The sequence below is a fragment of the Macaca fascicularis genome, chromosome 6 (genome assembly GCF_037993035.2).
Source record: "Macaca fascicularis isolate 582-1 chromosome 6, T2T-MFA8v1.1".
NCBI classification, from domain to species: domain Eukaryota; kingdom Metazoa; phylum Chordata; class Mammalia; order Primates; family Cercopithecidae; genus Macaca; species Macaca fascicularis.
In genome coordinates this window covers 127,262,402-127,281,382 of record NC_088380.1, presented here as the reverse complement: position 1 = coordinate 127,281,382, position 18,981 = coordinate 127,262,402, and the positions used below count along the sequence as shown (strand labels likewise).

General features: G+C 35.2%; 1 protein-coding gene across 5 annotated transcripts in view; it reads right to left on the bottom strand.

The window, feature by feature from the left end:
- PRR16 (proline rich 16) overlaps positions 1-18,981 on the bottom strand; it is a 311,330-nt gene that overhangs the window by 154,445 nt on the left and 137,904 nt on the right. For 2 of the 5 annotated variants that reach the window (XR_012414584.1, XM_073995165.1), the window contains exon 2: positions 6,962-7,059. The exons of the other annotated variants lie outside the window; for them this stretch is intronic. Coding sequence is in view for 1 of the 2 variants with exons in the window: in XM_073995165.1 (XP_073851266.1) it covers positions 6,962-6,973 (12 nt within the window). In the remaining variant the exon portion in view is untranslated. The remainder of the gene's footprint in view (positions 1-6,961; positions 7,060-18,981) is intronic. 5 annotated transcript variants of the gene reach the window in all.

The window sequence follows — 18,981 nt, the reverse complement described above, 5'->3', positions numbered from 1 at the left end:
TATCTGTGAATTAAGAGTAGCAGAGCCTCTGTGGAAAAATACCCCATTGCGAAAAATCTTGCACAATTTATGTCCCGTGGGAAGATAATGATGCATATTAATTTTTTAAACTTTTTAATCACATAAACATTAAGTATACAATTGTAAAAAATTAAAAACCTATAGTTGTCATGTATCTATACATTGTTTTTATATACAAATAATATATATTATGTAGAATGATTAAATCAAGCTCATTAACATATTCATCCTTATTCACATTTTAAAGGCTCTGAAAAGTCCTGACTAAATGTATTTAACTCAGTAGTTATCAAATTTTAAAATAATGAAGTCTGCTTTTCCTCAGTGTAATACCCATTTACCTACATTGGAAAACACTGCTGCTCTGGATGTCTAATGAATCCATGACAAACTAATACAATTACTTTTTATTCTAATATAACCTTTGGGGTCTATGACATGGTAAATAAAAGAGCTAATAATATATGATAACATGGGTAAGGGTGAAGATAATAATAAATAGAGTAATACTATATTAGCTAACATTTCCTTATGTAATGCTCAAAGCAACGTCATAAATTAGGTATTTATTAATGAATCCTCATTTTACACAAGAAGAAACTGAGTAATGTGCCCAAGCCACATAACTAGTAAGTAGTGAAGCTGGGTTTCAAAGCCAGGTATTCTAAACCCAAAATCCATGTTCTAATAATTACACTGAAGTGCCTCCCACTTTGTCCCAGGCAATCAGTTTATTTTTACACGCAGAATCCTGATTAGTAGGAATGAATTAGGACATAGATAATTACATAAAATTACCAAGAAAAATCTAGCAATGACAGATATAATTTATTCATTATAATTTATGTTAACTCTTGATACTGTTGCCATTATAAAACCTTTCCCTTTTTATGTGTTTTTTTTTATTTTTTCCTCACTGAGGAGTCTAATGACCATAACTTTTTTTTCTTCTTCTCTTTCTATCCTAAAATAACTGTAGTAACAGTACATTTTCAAGTGGTGGTATATTCTGTAAATAGTTGAAAATAATAAAATGTCTCTGAAGTCAATACATTACTTTATATTACCCTTCAATTTTGTGAAAAAATATCACAAATTAATCCCTAATTCCAAGACATAAAATGTGTTGTGTTTATAAATAGAAAATTACACATTTTTATTAGTCCCTCTCCCTACTGCATTTTTTCAAAGTGCTAACATTTAGTTTCTGCAAATCAAATTCCTTTTTGACACATAGTCTTTTAAAGAACAAAAAAGAAACAATGTAAAAAGTACAGGATTTAAAGAGTGCAAGAAGTAGCTAAAATATGAAGTGCCAACTTGTGGCAGGGTGCAGTGGCTCACTCCTGTAATCCCAGCACTTTGGGAAGCTGAGGCGGGTGGCTCATAAGATCAAGAGATCAAGACCATCCTGGCCAACATGGTGAAACCCCGTCTCTACTAAAAATACAAAAATTAGCTGGGCATGGTGGCACGTGCCTGTAGTCCCAGCTACTTGGGAGGCTGAGGCAGGAGAATCGCTTGAACCCGGGAGGCAGAGGTTGCTGTGAGCCGAGATTGCGCCACCGCACTCCAGCCTGGTGACATAGCGAGACTCCACTTCAAAAAATAAATAAATAAATAAATATAAAATAAACAAATAAATAAATAAAATATGGAATGCCAACTTGTAAAAAATAAACACTTGTCATGCTTTGCTCTCAGAAGACAATATCAGAGTAATGAGTAAGACATATCTTCAGCTCTGTGTATCTCTTAAAATATATATATATAGTTAATCTCTCTAAAGCTTCTAAAGATAGAAAACAAGAATTAACTGTAGAATCTCTTTCCTTCACTCCATACACACTTATTGTGTCATTACTTTTCTAGATACTGAGGTCTCAGGAATAAAAAAGGGAGATGAGACTCATACTCTTAAGGGGCTTACATTTGACAGGAGGAGGCAGTCAGCAAAGAAGAAAAGAAATACAAAAACAAGAAATCCTAAAGTGATAAGTGCCATGGAAAAAACTACAGGTAGTACTGTGAGAAATAGAATTGCACCAAGCGACTAAGTGTGTGAGTGGGAGAGATGCACATGAACAGCTAATGCTCAGGTTAAGTGGTCAGCAAAGACATCTCTGAAAAAGGAACCAAATAATAATAATAATAATGAAATGGAACCAAAATAATACAGTGAGTCAATTTGTGCATGCTAAGTGGAAAGGACCAAAAGTGTTGTATTAGTCTGTTTTCATACTGCTCTAAAAGAACTGCTCAAGACTTGGTAATTCATAAAGGAAAGAGGTTTAATTGACTTACACTTCAGCATGACCCGGGAGGCCTTAGGAAATTTATAATCACGGCGAAGGCCAGGGGGAAGCAAGGCACCTCCTTTACACGGTGGCAGGAAGGAGATGTGCTGACGAAGTTAGGAAGAGTCCCTTACAACACCACCAGATCTCGTGAGAACTCACTCGCTATCACGACAACAGCATTGGGGAAACTGCCGCCATAATCCTTTTACCTCCACCTGGTCTCTCCCTTGACACATGTGGATTATGAGGATTATGGGGATTAATTCATGATGAGATTTGGGTTGGGATGCAAAGCCTAATTATATCAAGTGGGAATGAGTTTGAGACCAAAACATGTCTTGTATGGTAAAGTACTGGACAGGGGGATCACAGACTGAGACGAGATTAGCTCTGGCTGAGAAGAGATCACAGGGTTTGATCACAAGGTCAACAGATCACAGGGGAATGATCACAAAGTAAACAGACTGATCACAAAATAGAGATCTCCAAGACAAGCAGCATGAAGGAGCCCAAGTGGCAATGGCAAGTGGCAAAAGTTTTCAGTGTAGCATAGTATGAATCCCTTTATATTTAAAAACAAAAAAAAAACAAACAAAAAAAAACATTATTTTAACTGCTCTAAGAAAAGTGAATTGTAAGAAAGCAAGGAGTAGAGTTTGGAAAGGAATTCATGTAAGGGCAGTCTAATTTAAAGATGAGGACAGAAAAGTTGCAAGTAGTAAAGACAGTGAAAAGAAGGATTCAGGATACATTTTGGAGGCATATTTGACAAAACTTTCTAAAGGAAAACAACACCCAGAGTTTTGGCCCAAGCGGCTTGATGAGGGAGTGATTAACTGACATAGAGAAAACTAAAGGAGAAAGAGAAATATGGGCCCCGGTATTGATTCTGAAGTTCCCGCTTTCAATGTGTTTATTTTAAGATGCTTATTAAACATCCAATGGAGACAAAGGGGAGAGGCTAATGATACAAAGTTGGAATTCATTCGTATATAGTTGGTATAGAAAGCTATGGACTGGATGAGATCAGCAAAAAGAGCTGGGATGGGGAGCCCAGAGAGATAAACAGGTGGAGGGGGAGTAAACTAGGGAGAGACAAGTCTTGCTCTGAGTATTAGGACCCTGTAATGTTTAGTGGCTGAGGAGGCAAGGACTCAGCAAAATACACTAACAAGAGGTGGCCAGAGAGGTAGAAGGGAAAATGTAAATTTATCTGTTCCATACATAGAACCTTGACAGATAACATTTTGACAATAACAAAATGTAGTACTCTTTCGCACTTTCACATACATCATTGCTATCACAGCAAGTTCACTGACCTACATCACAGAACTACTTGTTTTCTGATTAAAGCTGGGTTAAAGACTGCTTCTCAGGAATAATATCTATAGTTGTTTTGATTTGACAACAAAATCAAGCAACCTCACCTCATAAGCACACTTTCCTGCAGGTTATTAATCACTGTACCCATCTATGGAGCATTGCAACATAATCATGAAGCTCGTCTGCCTGTTTCACCATTGCAACTTCTGGCTTTGGTGTCACAATGCTCCGTAATTCTTTGCTGTTATAATATTCAAGGTCACTCTTAGTGATAAATAAATTAAAGATAAATTTCATGTACTATGTTATTATGGAATTCCACAATCTTGCAAAAGTTCTGTTCTGAATTTTTCATCTTCTTTTCATTTCACAAAAACACCAAACTTTACCATGACTTGCCAATTTATTGTGAATCTTTCTTTAGAAATTCAGATAACAAACAATACTTATTCCAGTTTTTGAGGCACATTAATTTTAGCTCCTCTCTAATATCACTATACATCCTTACTTCATAAAACTCAATTTATTAACTTTCATATTCTCTCTGATCTACCTCCAACTCAAGCAGAAAACAATTATTTTTATGTAAACATCGATATACTCTTGTATTACCTTGTTTTAGTCTTCTACTTGACAGTGAACCTATCACAGGTAGAACTGTGTCTTATTAATCTCTATATTTCTTTTTTCTAGCACAGTGCATACCACAAAGTGCATGGTCAATAACTATTGAGTAAAATAATGAATTAAATAATTGATTAGATTAGTTTAGACTGTTAATTTTTGGTTTGACAAAAATGATAAAGATATCAAACAACTGCTTTATTATATTTTAATATAGACTCAGGAGAAATTTTTGCATTCTTGAGATTCATCAGTCCCTCATGCTTTCTTACTTCATCTTTATTTGGGTATGTAATTTTCATTAGTATGCTAGTATAACAACAAACCATTTTGAGTGACAACTGCTAGTCAATTAACCTATGATATGTTTTCAATTCTCAGGAACTAGCTCTGTGATTGAAATCAATAGTAATATTAAATGGTTGGTTCTCTCTTTTGCTCAATGCAACAAATACTTCTTGTATTTTAACAAAATATATAACCCCTATAATAATGATGGAAAGACATTGCACATTCCATACTATTATTTTTACTAGTCAACTTTACAATTACTTCAACAGTCAATTCATCATTTTTATTCAACTGAACTCAGTTCAAACAGTTAAATATTTAGATCTGATTCTTTTTTCAAGAAAAATTAGAACTGAGTTCGAGAGGTGTGTCTGTCTGATAAGTACAGCAGCAGTCTAAAGGGTACAAAATACTTGACTTTAGGAAATGATGTGTGAGGCATCATGTAATATGTACAGAGAATTGCCTCTGAATATATTGCCGATATGGCATCCCCAAACAACATGAGTTAGCAATCTATGCCCGTGTAATTTCTTTTAGATAAAGAAGAATGCTGCCTGGTTATAGACCATCAAGACTTTATTCCAGTGGGAAAAGCTACGCCTACAGAATTTTTTTTTTTTCTGACTTTTTGTGTAAAAGTCACATCAAGCAGAATATATGGACACTACATCTTGAATTTTCTGGTCCTTTGGGTCAGCTGAACGTCTTATGAATCAATTGAATAAGGTCTCAGGAATTCAAGTTGAATAAGTGACTTGACGAACTGCTAATTGGCAAGTTAATATCAGAGTTGTATAGCTTTGAGGTGAATTAACGTAATTTAAAAAAAAGGAAAGGAAACCAAAAAAAAAAAACAATAATTCCAAGTATTTATCCATGGGTCTCTCTTAGCAATAACAGACATAGGGAGACTTTTAAATTAACTTTTTCCTCTTTATCCTGAGATAATCAACAATTTATTTTCTTTTCAGTATACCTTTTTTATCTATTTTATATGATGTGCTATAACTTCTTTTTTACTTACCTCTTAAGTAGATCTGATTGAGAATAAATATAGCTAAATTCCAAATACCATTCCCTCTTGTTTTACAATTAGAACAAACACATTAAAATGAAGACTTGATTCATGAAACAACACCTAACAAACTGTTATAAAACAGTATAATTACTATAAACTCAAAACTAAAAATAGTTTACTTATTACATTCTTAAAATCACTATACACTAATATAGAAATTTTATTTAATAGGCACTCAACAACAAAATCAATACTACTCATGGGAATTCATTCAAATAGAGTGTTGTCAAATGCATGACAAAAGGAGGTAACTGATTAAAGAAAAACAGTAATTGTAAACATGTTAATATATCTCTACTATTTGACATTATCCAGACATCTTTTATATTTGATTTTAAATAAAACAGATTTATTCTTAAAATCCAATAATTGACTAATCATGGCATCTTTCAGGTTTTATCTAGAATTGGAAAAATTTAGTATCCATATTTAACACAAACAGTAACTAGAGTCTTATATAGATTAGGGGGTTGAAATGATTGTCCCAGAAGCACCAGAGCATAACGAGCAATAAACACATGTTCTTTTATACGCAGAAAAATACTGAGATCAAAGAAACCCTTACTGACAGCCTTTGATGATGGGAACATAGAAAATTGCAATAAAAAAATTATTGAGCTTGACTATGCATGTTTTCACTTCATTGGGAATTCACAGTTGTTAAAGGTAATGATCCTTCTTATGGTCACATATGGCACAACCAAGATTACGTTATGAATATACTTCTAATGTCATGAATGAATTCTGTGCACCATAAACCAATCTTTAAAACAGGACTATTGGCTTAATATCTGATTTTAAATTATCATATTTTTAATACAATTTTTATTGTTTTTTAATGATTAAAATTAATTTTCTAAAATCGACATATATGAAGAGAAATTATCAAAGTGTAAACTGATTTTGTTAATAAAAAGTGTGAATATTCTAATATGACCTCATTAATTGTGATACCTTGGAAGTTAAATCTTGCAATTTCGAACAAATCACAAATATTTCTTAAAATATTTTTGGAGCCTTAAAAATAAATCATTGCTGAAATTCATGATATTATTATACTTGTTTCCCTATGTGGAATTTCAACATAAAACACAGACTAAAAATATGATCATTTATATGATGATAAATAGTGCTGTGAGCATTAATCACGTTATTCATGGTCATCACTTGATAACTTTAATATTCAAAGAGACCTAATTGTTAATTGCAACTCTTACATATATTTCGAATTACAAATGATATATTGGTCTTGCATGTTTCTTAGAAATGCTGGTATGTGCTGTCCAAATTTCTGAAAACATCATGTTAAGGTGGGGCTGACCTTCTTGGGCATTTCCTGATGTCCTGTTGTCACTGTATGCCTGCAGCTCTGTTTCCCTGTTTCATCATGTGGGGAGGTGGGAGTAGGTAATGGAGCTTCTGTTAAAAAAATTAGAAAACTTTAAAAATTAGTTTATTTACTTTAGACTTTCCAAAAAACACTGGACTGGACATGGTGTAGGAGGTTATGAATGGATGGGGGGCATTCATCATGAAGGAATAGGATATACTGATGGAAATTACACATGGATGGAAGAGAAGAAGAGTGAACATAAGAACACGTCTATGAAGGAAGTGCATGTGAAAGACCACGTATTGTGAGTAAAAACATAAGAACTATGAGTATCGATCAATCAAGTCTTCAAGAATGTTTACTGAGTACCTATTCTTTCTGAGAACAGTATACCACAGCAAATCATTGGATGCTTTCTGTAGGTTAACACTGACTCATCATTCAATATTGTTTTGCTAATGAGGCATATATGGCTCATTTAAGAAATCTGGACTGAGAATCCAATAGCCCGGTGAGTTATTAATATAGCCGAGTTTGCTCAATTATTGACTCACTCTGTTGTTAGCTACTTGTAGAGCACCATGCTGTGTCAGTACTAGGAATGCAGAAATAAGTGAAAAAGTACTCTTCCTCAAGGAGCTCAAAAGAATCAGTTTGGGGTGGGGGTTGAGAAAGGGCACACTATTCTGTTTCTTGCTGCTTCTTATGTTATTGACTTTCTTTATCAACAATAACTTGAATATTTAGTAAAGAAAAACAAAATTATACATTTGAATAAGCTCAAGGTATTTAACTTCATCATTCATCCACCCATGAATATATTCAATAAACTCTCACTGAGCACTAAGTATGTGCTATGGAACCCTCCTGGTTATTGGGAACATGACAATGAATAAATGTCCAGAATTCTCACCCACATTTTAATTATATACACATGGATGACAGAAAACACTTCTGTTAAATTATAACTAAATTATAACATTTGACTGCAAAATACTAATTAAAAATAATAATCTAATGAATAGAGTATGCAGGCACTATTTAATTATTATATAGTATTAATGTTATGGTTAAAACATTTAACAACATCAACAATCAAAAACAAGAACTATCATATTTTCTAATCATATTTCACTTTAAATCTACAATGAATAATCCTGACATTATTAACAAAAATTATATATTCATAAAATTATAATGCTGAAGTAGAAAAACAGAAAATGGCAAACACTATTTTCTCTATATTAATACTTCAGAAGAAAATTACATATCTCTGTATCCACCTCCACCCTCCCCCAAAAAAAACTTTATCAAAAGAAAAAAAAAGAAAAAGAAATCCATAGAAACCAGCTTAAGGGCCTACAGAAGAGAATATAGCTTTTCCTCTTGAACTCTGTTCTTCATTTCAAGACACTAAAGAATTGTGGTAGAAGTGTGGTTTCTATAGTCAGACTCACTAGCTATGTAATCCCAGGCAAGGTACTTGGTGGCTATTTCTCTGTACTTCTGTTTTCTTATCTTTGAAAAGAGGGCTAAAAAATGTACAAGCTTCGCAGGGTTAATGTGAGAGTTAACTAAGTTAATATATGTAAATAATTTCACACTTTTAAAAGCACATAATAAGTGCTTACAAATGTTTGCTATTTTTTTCTGTTATACAGTCAACAGAACAGGGAAGTAACAATGCCTGTCAGAATTTTTACTGACAGAGGTTCTCAGAGCACTTGAATGAAGAATTCTGAACCAAGAACTTGGGCTTTGTAATTAATCTTCAGTGTCAGATATTCTCCGGGCAATACAGCAGCAGACCAAGCTGGTGCCCATATGTTCCTCCTCACGGCAAAGTGAAAGAGCCAAATTCTGCATGTACTGCCAGAATCCCCCGGCTTCATAATTGCCACCACTTTTTCCATTTTGACAGTATAGATTCTGTTCTGCTGGTTGGCTGAGATTGTCTGGCTATGCACAGTGGAAAAACTATTACCAAATCATTCCAGCCATAACTTGTGAACTTATTCAGCAATAGAACATTCCTGCCAACTACAAGCTGAACAATTCCTTCTTTCGTTCCTCTTGTGTACTTTAGACACAGTCTCAGACAAGGCTAATCAAACCAAAGTGGAAAAGGCTTGAAAATTATCTGGTGAAGGTTTGAAGTAAATCATTAAAGTGTTTTCAATTATCCAAAGTATGATTATCTATACTACAAGGAAAATGTCTAAAGTTTAGGCTTGGCATTGGCCATTGGAAAACAACAGAAAATGATTTGAATTTGTTGGATGGGAAGGTACCAACCCTGAATTCATGACAAATGTGCATTTACATTTCTGGCCTGTGCAGAATGAATCAACATCCCAAATCTGTTTTAAAAACTCCACCCTAAACATTTGCTTATTCTTCCAGTAAGAATATACAAAACAGCCCACAGTATGAGAACAGAACTTGAATAGGTTTTTGAGGAGTCATGATAGGTTTTACATTCAACTTGCCACATTACCTTGTTTCCTTTATGCTCAATGACATATATTTGTAAAACATGTCTCACGTGCAGGGTCACAGTTTGATTACAGAAAAAAAACATGTTTGTGTATTAAGCCATCAGATTTATCTGGAGATCAAATAAACACCCATAAACTACAAGCTGCAAATATTCACCAATTGAATCTGTGTGTGTGCAAAAGTGCTTTACTAAGGAAAGCTCTGTTCAAATGCTAATCGTTATCCAACTGACTACATTAAAAGTTCCTTCAGGGAATCGATAACCTCTTACTCATCTTTACGACGCCATCTTCTGAGAATCAAAGGAAATTTGTTTATTGGCTAAACACAACGAAAGCTAAGCTCTTAGGCTAAGCAGCAGAGGGCTATTGGATTCTCAGTCCAGATTTCTTAAATGAGCCATATATGCCTGGATATAAAAAACTGAAATGCAAGGTTCAGTCTCATTTTCAGGGGCCATCACCTAAACAATGTGTTAGTGCCTTAAAGGAAAAGTATTTAAAAAGTATTAGAATATAAGTATGCTGTTGAAATTGCATAGAAGACCCAAGAAAAGCCTACAATATACATGCTTAAAACTGGATTGAATTATATAATAGATCACATATGTAAACCAATCATATGAATTAAATAAAATTCTAACAATTTTTAATATGTTTTAGTTATTTTTTCTCAAATGGAAGCCTACATGTAAGTTATTTGATAATGTTTTTGTGGGGTTTAAGACATGAATCTTAGTAAGAGGCTTAAGTAATTATTGAAAAAATACAAAGCATAACTTTCTATGACAAAATACTACATAGTAAGATTTTTAAAAATGTAAACAGAAAAAAATAAATTATGAAGCTTTAAATTTTATTTCCACTGAAGTTATTAAAAAGCAATGATAAAATATGATATAAAATCTAGTATTTCTTATTTATAAAATACCAATACTGGTTTGAATTATGTATTCTATGAATATTCAGAAAATCAGCAGTTAAATAACAAACACGACTCTTGTTTTAAAATTCATGCTTAATTGCTAAGTTTCCTTCACTTTACTTAGACACTATAGCCATGCTCCATGTGTAAACTCATGGGCAAATATTTGCATTACAAGTTTTTTCAATTTCTGCTGAACTGCCAATTGTATGCTTTCCTCATAATCTTTAAATAGTATACTGCATGCTTATTTGTCTTTGCCCAATAAGTGTTTTGAGTTACAGAAAATAGCACAGAGTGACTTCTTTATTAATCCATCACATTAGCAAAATAAAAATGTGAGTTCACAGGATTAAAATATGATCATCCCATTTGAGTGCCCAGTCGGAAGGGAATACATGTATTAATACTCATATTAAGAACTTTTACAATTTGTGAAAGTAATATTATATACATATTTCACTAAATAATGCAATAAAAAAGAATTACATTTATTAGCATTTTAGAATACAAACTAGTATATCTTCAAAAAGAATCAAATCAAATAATATATATGTGTATTAGTCTGTTTTCACACTGCTGGTAGAGACATAGCCGAGACTGGAAAGAAAAAGAGGTTTAATTGGACTTACAGTTCTACATGGCAGGGGAGGCCTCAGAACTATGGCAGGACCCAAAAGACACTTCTTGCATGGTGGTGGCAAGAGAAAGCAAGGAAGAAGCAAAAGCAGAAGCCCCTGATAAACCCATCAGATATTGTAATACTTATTTACTATCAAGAGAATAGCATGGGAAAGATCAGCCCCCATGATTCAATTACCTTCCCCTGTCCCTCCCACAACATGGGGGAATTCTGGGAGATACAATTCAAGTTGAGATTTGGTGGACAGAACACAGCCAAACCATATCAGTCCACCCCTGGCCCCTCCAAATCTCATGTCCTCACATTTCAAAACCAATCATGCCTTCCCAACAGTCCACCAAAGTCTTAACTCATTTCAGCATTAGCCCAAAAGTCCACAGTCCCAAGTCTCATCTGAGACAAGGCAAGTCTCTTCTGCCTATGAGCCTGTAAAATCAAAAGCAAGCTAGAAGCAATGTTTCTTCCTAGAAACAGTGGAGGTACAGGTGTTGGGTAAATACAGCCATTCCAAATGGGAGAGATTGGTCAAAACATAGGGGTTAGAGGGCTGTGCAAGTTTGAAATCCAGCGGGGCAAATTTTAAAGCTTCAAAATGATCTCCTTTGACTCCAGATCTCACATTAAGGTCATGCTGATGCAAGAGGTGGGTTCCCATGGTCTCGGGCAGCTCTACTGCTGTGGTTGTGCAGGGTACAGCCTCCCTCTTGGCTGCTTTCACTGGCTGGTGTTGAGTGTCTGTGGCTTTTCCAGGTGCACAGTACAAGCTGTCGGTGGAGCTACCATTCTGGGGTGTGGAGAATGGTGGCCCTCTTCTCACAGCTCCACTAGGCATTGCCCCAGTAGGGACTCTGTGTGGGGGGCTCCAACCCCACATTTTCCTTCTGCACTGCCCTAGCAGAGGTTCTCCATGAGAGTCCTGCCCCTGCAGCAAACTTACCTGGGCATCCAGGCATTTCCATACATCTTCTGAAATCTAGGCAAAGGTTCCTAAACCCCAATTCTTGACTTCTGTGCACTTGCAGGCTCAACACCACATGGAAGCTGCCAAGGCTTGGAGCGTCCACCCTTTGAAGCCACAGTTTGAGCTCTTCATTGGCCCCTTTCAACCAAGGCTGGTGTGGCTTCGACACAGGGCACCAAGTCCCTAGGCTGCACATAGAATGGGGACCTGGGGCCCGGCCTACAAAACCGCTTTTTCCACCTGGGCCTCTGGACCTATGATGGGAGGGGCTGCCTTGAAGGTCTCTGCCATAGACTAGAGACATTTTCCCCATGGTCTTGGAGATTAACATTAGGCTCCTTGTTACATATGCAGATTTCTGCAACTGGTTTGAATTTCTGCCCAGAAAATGCGATTTTCTTTTCTTTCACATAGTCAGGTTGCAAAGTGTCCAAACTTTAATGCTCTGCTTCCCTTATAAAACTGAATGCTTTTAACAGCACCCAAGTCACCACTTGAATGCTTTGCTTCTTAGAAATTTCTTCCACCAGATACCCTAAATCATCTCTCTCAAGCTCAAAGTTCCACAAACCTCTAGGGGCAGGGGCAAAATGCTGCCAGTCTTTCTGCTAAAACATAACAAGAGCCACCATTGTTCCAGTTCTCAGCAAGTTTCTCATCTCCATCTGAGACCACCTCAGCTGGATTTTATTGTCCATATCTTGGGCAAAGTCATTCAACAAGTCTCTAGGAAGTTCCAAACTTTCCCACATTTTCCTGTCTTCTTCTGAGTCCTCCAAACTGTTCCAACCTTTCTGCCTGTTACCTAGTTGCAAAATCACTTCCACATTTTCAGGTTATCTTTTCAGTAATGCCCCACTCTACTAGTACCAATTTACTGTGGTAGTCTGTTTTTATGCTACTGATAAAGACATAGCCAACACCGGAAAGAAAAAGAGGTATAATTGGACTTATAGTTCCTCATATTTGGGGACGCCTCAGAATCATGGTGGGAGGTGAAGGGCACTTCTTACATGGCAGTGGCAAAAGAAAATGAGGAATAAGCAAAAGCAGAAACCCCTGATAAAGCTATCAGATCTCATGAGATTTATTCACTATCATGAGAATAGCATGGGAAAGACTGGCCCCCATGATTCAATTACCTCCCCTGGGTCCCTCCCACAACACAGGGGAATTCTGGGACATGTAATTCAAGTTGAGATTTGGGTGGGCACATAACCAAACCATATCAGTATGTATTGAAACTAATTTTAGCTTTAAGTTTTATTGAAATAGTTAAAATAAATATTTATTATTTCATATACTTTATTAAATTAATATAATTAATTTAAATTTAATATAATTAAATTAATGTAATAAATTATATTAATTTAAATATAATTTAAACTAATTAAATTAAACTGGTTAAATTAATTAATTTAAATATAATTTAAATTATTATTGCCTGAAAACTAAAAACCCATGCTGTCACATTAGGCATTCAGGGTCTAAAGAAAGAGTGCAGTTTTGATAGAGAATATTTTCAGGCAGTATTTAATTTTGGACCAGTTACTTCTGTAGAGCAAGTGAATTTATTCAGCTGGCACTAGCAAACAGATAAACAGCAATGGAGGATACCTCCCTCCACCGCAAAGGGAATGAATTGCTTTTGCACCTGCCTTTTCAGGATAATGGTGTAGGTGCTAAATGGGCCCGTGAAGGGTGCCACACATATCTGGGATTAGACTGTGTCAGGACTGCCTGGAAACAAATGCCCTTATTTATGAAAAGCAGGAAGACAAGTCTCAAAACCAAAGAAACTAGCACTTCAGGAGGCACCTGAGAATTTGGAAAGCTAAGTGTGGTGCAAAAAGTAATTCTGGGACCATGGGAACAGAACTGACACTGTGACTGTTTTCCTCGAGGTTTAGACTATTATTGTTCCAGAAACAGTCCAGAGAAATGGGAAAGAAAATGGAGTAACAATTTCCAGCGAGTAAAAATAACATGTTTATTTCTCTTTTCTGTCTTTTCATTGCATGAGTAATGTAGGATATATACAAGTATCACTCACACATATCAAATTCTGAAAATAACATGTTTTAAAAATGTATAAGTGTTTCAGATTTCACCTAAAGAAAGAAAAAAATAATTCAATAAGATATCCATTATTTTATTTTAATATTACTTAGAAGCTCTTCATTGTCGAAAATCTTAGATAATGGCTCTACATCTTGAGATCATTTCTGTTTCTATAATAATTTGACAATGACCTCAAAACAATTTGAAAAGAAAAGCTAAGTAAAAACTCAATGAAGAATATTCCTTTAAAAAAAATTTTTTTTTAAGTAGGTTAGAGGTAGCTAGGGCCTCTAGGGAGAGAGAAGTGGGGAGTTCTCATTTATTGATTACAGAGTTTTGTCTGGCATGATGAAAAAGGTTTGGAAATAGATAATCATGATGGTTGCACAGCATTGTAAATGTAATGATGCCACTGAATGGTACATTTAACAATGAATAAAATGTCAAATTTTACTTACACATATCTAACCGCAGTTTTTAAAAATTAGTAATGCAATATACCAAAGCAATTGAATTGTACAGATAAGTGAATTGCAGGGTATGTGGAGTATATCTGAATATAGTTGTTGAAAAAAAAGAATATCTCTTCTTATGAAAGAAAATAAAATGTTTTTAGAAGATGTGATCATTTTAGGATGAATAATCAGCTCTCTTTTGAATATGAAGAGTTTCAAGGATTAATTTTCTTAACAGAATACCAAGACTGTCAGGAGATACCCTCTTTGGGACACCCTTCTGATTCTGAAAGAAGTATAAAGGAAATGAAGACCCCAGTTTACATTCCAGAAATCCACCAGAAATAGGTTAATCCCAGCTTATTTTCGGTAGGTCAAAATGCAAATACAACCTGGATCACGGCAAGAAGGAAAAAAAGCAATGAGAGGTGAAACATCGTCTAGGGGATTAACAAGATCTAATGATTGTTGCAATACACTTTTTAAAAGAAAAATAATTCTATAATTGAAAATAAGTTAGAAAAAATTCTAGCCTAATAGGAAAAATCCTATCATGAATAGATTTAAATCATTTATTTGGTATATTAAGTCACAAATAAGAACTCTAGTCTTTTTTTCTAACTACTAGTTGAAAAATTTGGACTGTTAAGTAGTAAACAAGAAGTCATCTTGTGAACATGTTTATATTTTTGTTTTTGTTTTATTTTTGTATTAGTTGGATAGTTTTGTATTATTCACTTCTGCCCCTTACGTTGAAAACTAATGTAATCAAATTAAATTCTGAATACCAGTGCTGGTTTCAACATTCATACATAGGAAGAGCTCAGTGGCATCAATATGGTCAGAGACCTAGTCTGATAAATCTGTTTTGCAGAAGAACACACTCTTTTTACTTCAAGCCTAGGCTCATTTAAAAAGGCCAAGAGCAAAGAAAAAAATGGATATTATGCAGGGAAGGCAAAATTTTACTCCATTCTTGTGCTACCAGAAACCTCTGGATTTCACTTCTTATAAACTTAGATTCAAAACTAAGTGCTGGGTATATTTTCAGGAAACATAAGGGAAGGGCTTCTACCAAAATATGCTCCCCTTTTCTTATGAACTTAAGATGCAAGAACATGCAGCCAAATTATTTCCATTGCCTGCATGCCTGTGACTCCAGCATGGCAACTCCTAGATTTGATACCTACTGGATGGATAAATTGGAGAAAGTCGTGATTCAAAGATATAAAAATGTACAACTCTACATATGAGGTTTGCTACTATTGATTTATTTCTGTATTTACAAGGGGAGATAAAAGAAAGAAGGGTGAGAATGTCTTAGAATATGTCAGGTATATAAGACTCATCTTGTTTTATCAAAAATGAGTTTACCAGAATTGAAACACTCACACAAACACATGCATGGTTATCATCTCTAGGAAAACAAAAGCACCACCACCACAAAAAAACCCTGATTATAAGATCTTTTTTTAAGTTAGTAAAAATCCTTCTTAGTATGCTTTGGGAAGTGGAGAAGCTCTGGTAGGAAATTGCTATCCTTCTGAAGCAGATGGTAGAAAAGACTTTGAAACCAAGATCAACCATGGAGATGGTTACAAGACTCTAATGAAGCACAGATCAAGTGTCTCTACTGCAGCATCCATATTCCCAGCACAACTCTGGGACCCAACTCCATCTGCACCTATGAATCTCTGTAAGTCTCAAACGAAATCTTCTTTATATGGTAAAATATCTTCAAAGAAACTATTTATCTCCAAAAGAGAAAAACATAAGAATAGTTTGTTTTAGTTTCTTCCATTTACAGCTGATAAGATAAAAATAATTATCATATTTCACATCGTGTCATTGAATGTGAAACAGAGTATATAAAAAGCAAACACTAAGATCTCTTCACTTTTCAGTAAAAGGTGAAAAGAGACAGTCTCTCTTTAAAAAAAAAAAAACCTAAGATATATATTGTACATCTGCCTACATGAACAATGTTGTTTTAAATTATGGGTACATTTTATTGTCTCAAATAATTTATTAAAACAAGTAAATTGGGAACCACAATTTACAGGTTTCAACAAGGCAATTAAAAAAAAAAGAATTCACTAATACTTAAAATTTCTATATGCAAGAATCTAATAGAATAAAATGATCTTCTTTTCTAAATGGATCCAAAAAGCATTGCCCATGTTTTGGAAATTACTTGGATCTTTGCACTGTTAAATACCTAGAGCCAGTAATACATAATGTTAGGTAAGGGAAACAGTATGGCATACCACATTTTTTTGTAAGAAAGTACAGCCTGGAGTACAGTGGTGACCATAGCTCACTGTAGCCTAGAGTTTCCGGGCCCAAGCGATCCTCCCACCTCAGCCTGCTGAGTAGCTGGTACCACAAGCATATTCTACCATTCTTGACTAATTTCTTTTCTCATTTTTTGTAAAGATGAGGTCTCACTATGTTGCCCAGGCTTGACTCTAACTCCTGGTCTCAAGGAATTCTCCCACCTTGGCCTCTCAACATGCTGGGATTATGTGATTAAGTGCAAGAACCACTGCACTCAGATGGTTTATCACATTTTTTCCTAAGAGCATCAACTGATGACGAAAGTGACTTTAGGTGATTAATGAAAAAAATAATTAGTAATTATGTATTTATTTTAATATTAGTTAGGAAAACATAACTAGTTTACCAAACCAGTAACAAATTTTCATTTTCAAAGAAATATATTTAAATTAAAAAGTCAATACAAAAACGTATATAAAAATGCAGGTGATAAGTCAATGTGATTAAAAAATACATATTTGAAATATAAATGACCAATGTGTGGGAAATTTCTTTTATATAAGTTAAATAGTCAAAAAACCATATAACTGGATGCCTACTGCTCTGTCTCCTCAGCTCTGGGAGTCCTGAGGAGGCTCTATCACAGCCTCTGTTGCCCTGTTACCTGTAGGTACTGGGAGATGTGTAGAAAGGACGCTGACACATCTTAGAAACCAGAAAATGGCATTACATCAAGACTTAACAACTTTGAAGTTTCTTTGAAATTCTACCCTTGCCAGCACACATGTGCCCATGGCTGTCCCACCATTATGCAGCGTGCACATGCCCCACTGCCGCACCAACACAAATGCACCCACAACTGCCCCACCACTGTGCACTCACCTGCATCCCCCCTGCCTCTGTGGGTGTGCACTAGCCCGCAGGCCCCTGACCACAAGATACTCCTCTGTGGCCCTCCACTGCCTGGCTGGAGTGCTTTTGCTGGCAGCCCCATTGGAGTGTTGTTGCCAATGGACAGAGAATACATGGCCCCCTACTAAGTGCAGCAGATGTTTGACCTCCAGGGACCAGAAAACAAAGCTACATGCCTGGTCCTAGCCTGACAGGGTAAGAGCATGCAGCCCAGGAGTGCTGAGCTGAGCCTTGGCCCTGAAAAGCATACAGAAAGGAAGCCAATAAACTAAACCCAACTTATACAACTATCAAACCCTAAAGGGCATCAAAGAATATAAAAGCAAAAAGCCCCATCCAAAAAACTTCAAAGATTAAAGGTAGATCAGTCCACACAGAGGAGAAGGAGCCAGCATAAGGATTCTGACAACTCTAAAATCCAGAGTATCCTCTAACCTCCACATGACCACACTAGCTGTGCAGCAATGATTCTTAACCAGATGGAAATAGCTGAAATGGCAACACAGAATTCACAATCTAAATGTCAGGAAGCTCAACAAGATACAGGACAAAGTTTAAACCCAATCAAAGGAAATCAGTAAAACAATTCAAGTGTTGAAAGACAACATAGACATTTTAAGAAAGAACCAAATTGAACTTGTGGAAATAAAAATTTCACTATAGGAATTTAATAATGCAATTTGAAGCATTAACAGACTAAGCTGAGGAAAGAATCCTATGAATCAACTCAAGTAGACCAAAAAAAAAAAAAAAAAAAAAAAACATTAAAATGGACAAACCTCCAAGAAATACAGGATTATCTGAAGAGACCACATCTATAACTCATTGGGATTCCTGAAAGAGATGGAGAAACAGCAAGCAAATTGTAAATCACATTTGAGAATACTGTCCATAAAACCACAAAAATTTCCCTAACCTTGTTAGACAGGCTGACATGCAAATTCAGGAAATTCAGAGAATGCCTGTGAGATACTACACAAGACAACCATCCCCAATGCATATAGTCATCAGATTGTACAAAGTCAATGTTAACAACAACAACAAAAGTCTTAAAAGCAGCGACAGAGAAGGGACAGGTTATATATAAAAGGAACATCATCAGTCTAACAGTGAATTTTTCAGGAGAAACCTTACTAGCTTGAAGAGATTGGGAGCCTGTATTCAGCATCCTTAACAAAAAGCATTCCAACACAGAATTTCACATCCACCCAAACTAAGCTACAAAAGTGAAGGGGAAATAAAAATCAATTTCAGACAACTAAATGCTAAGGTAATT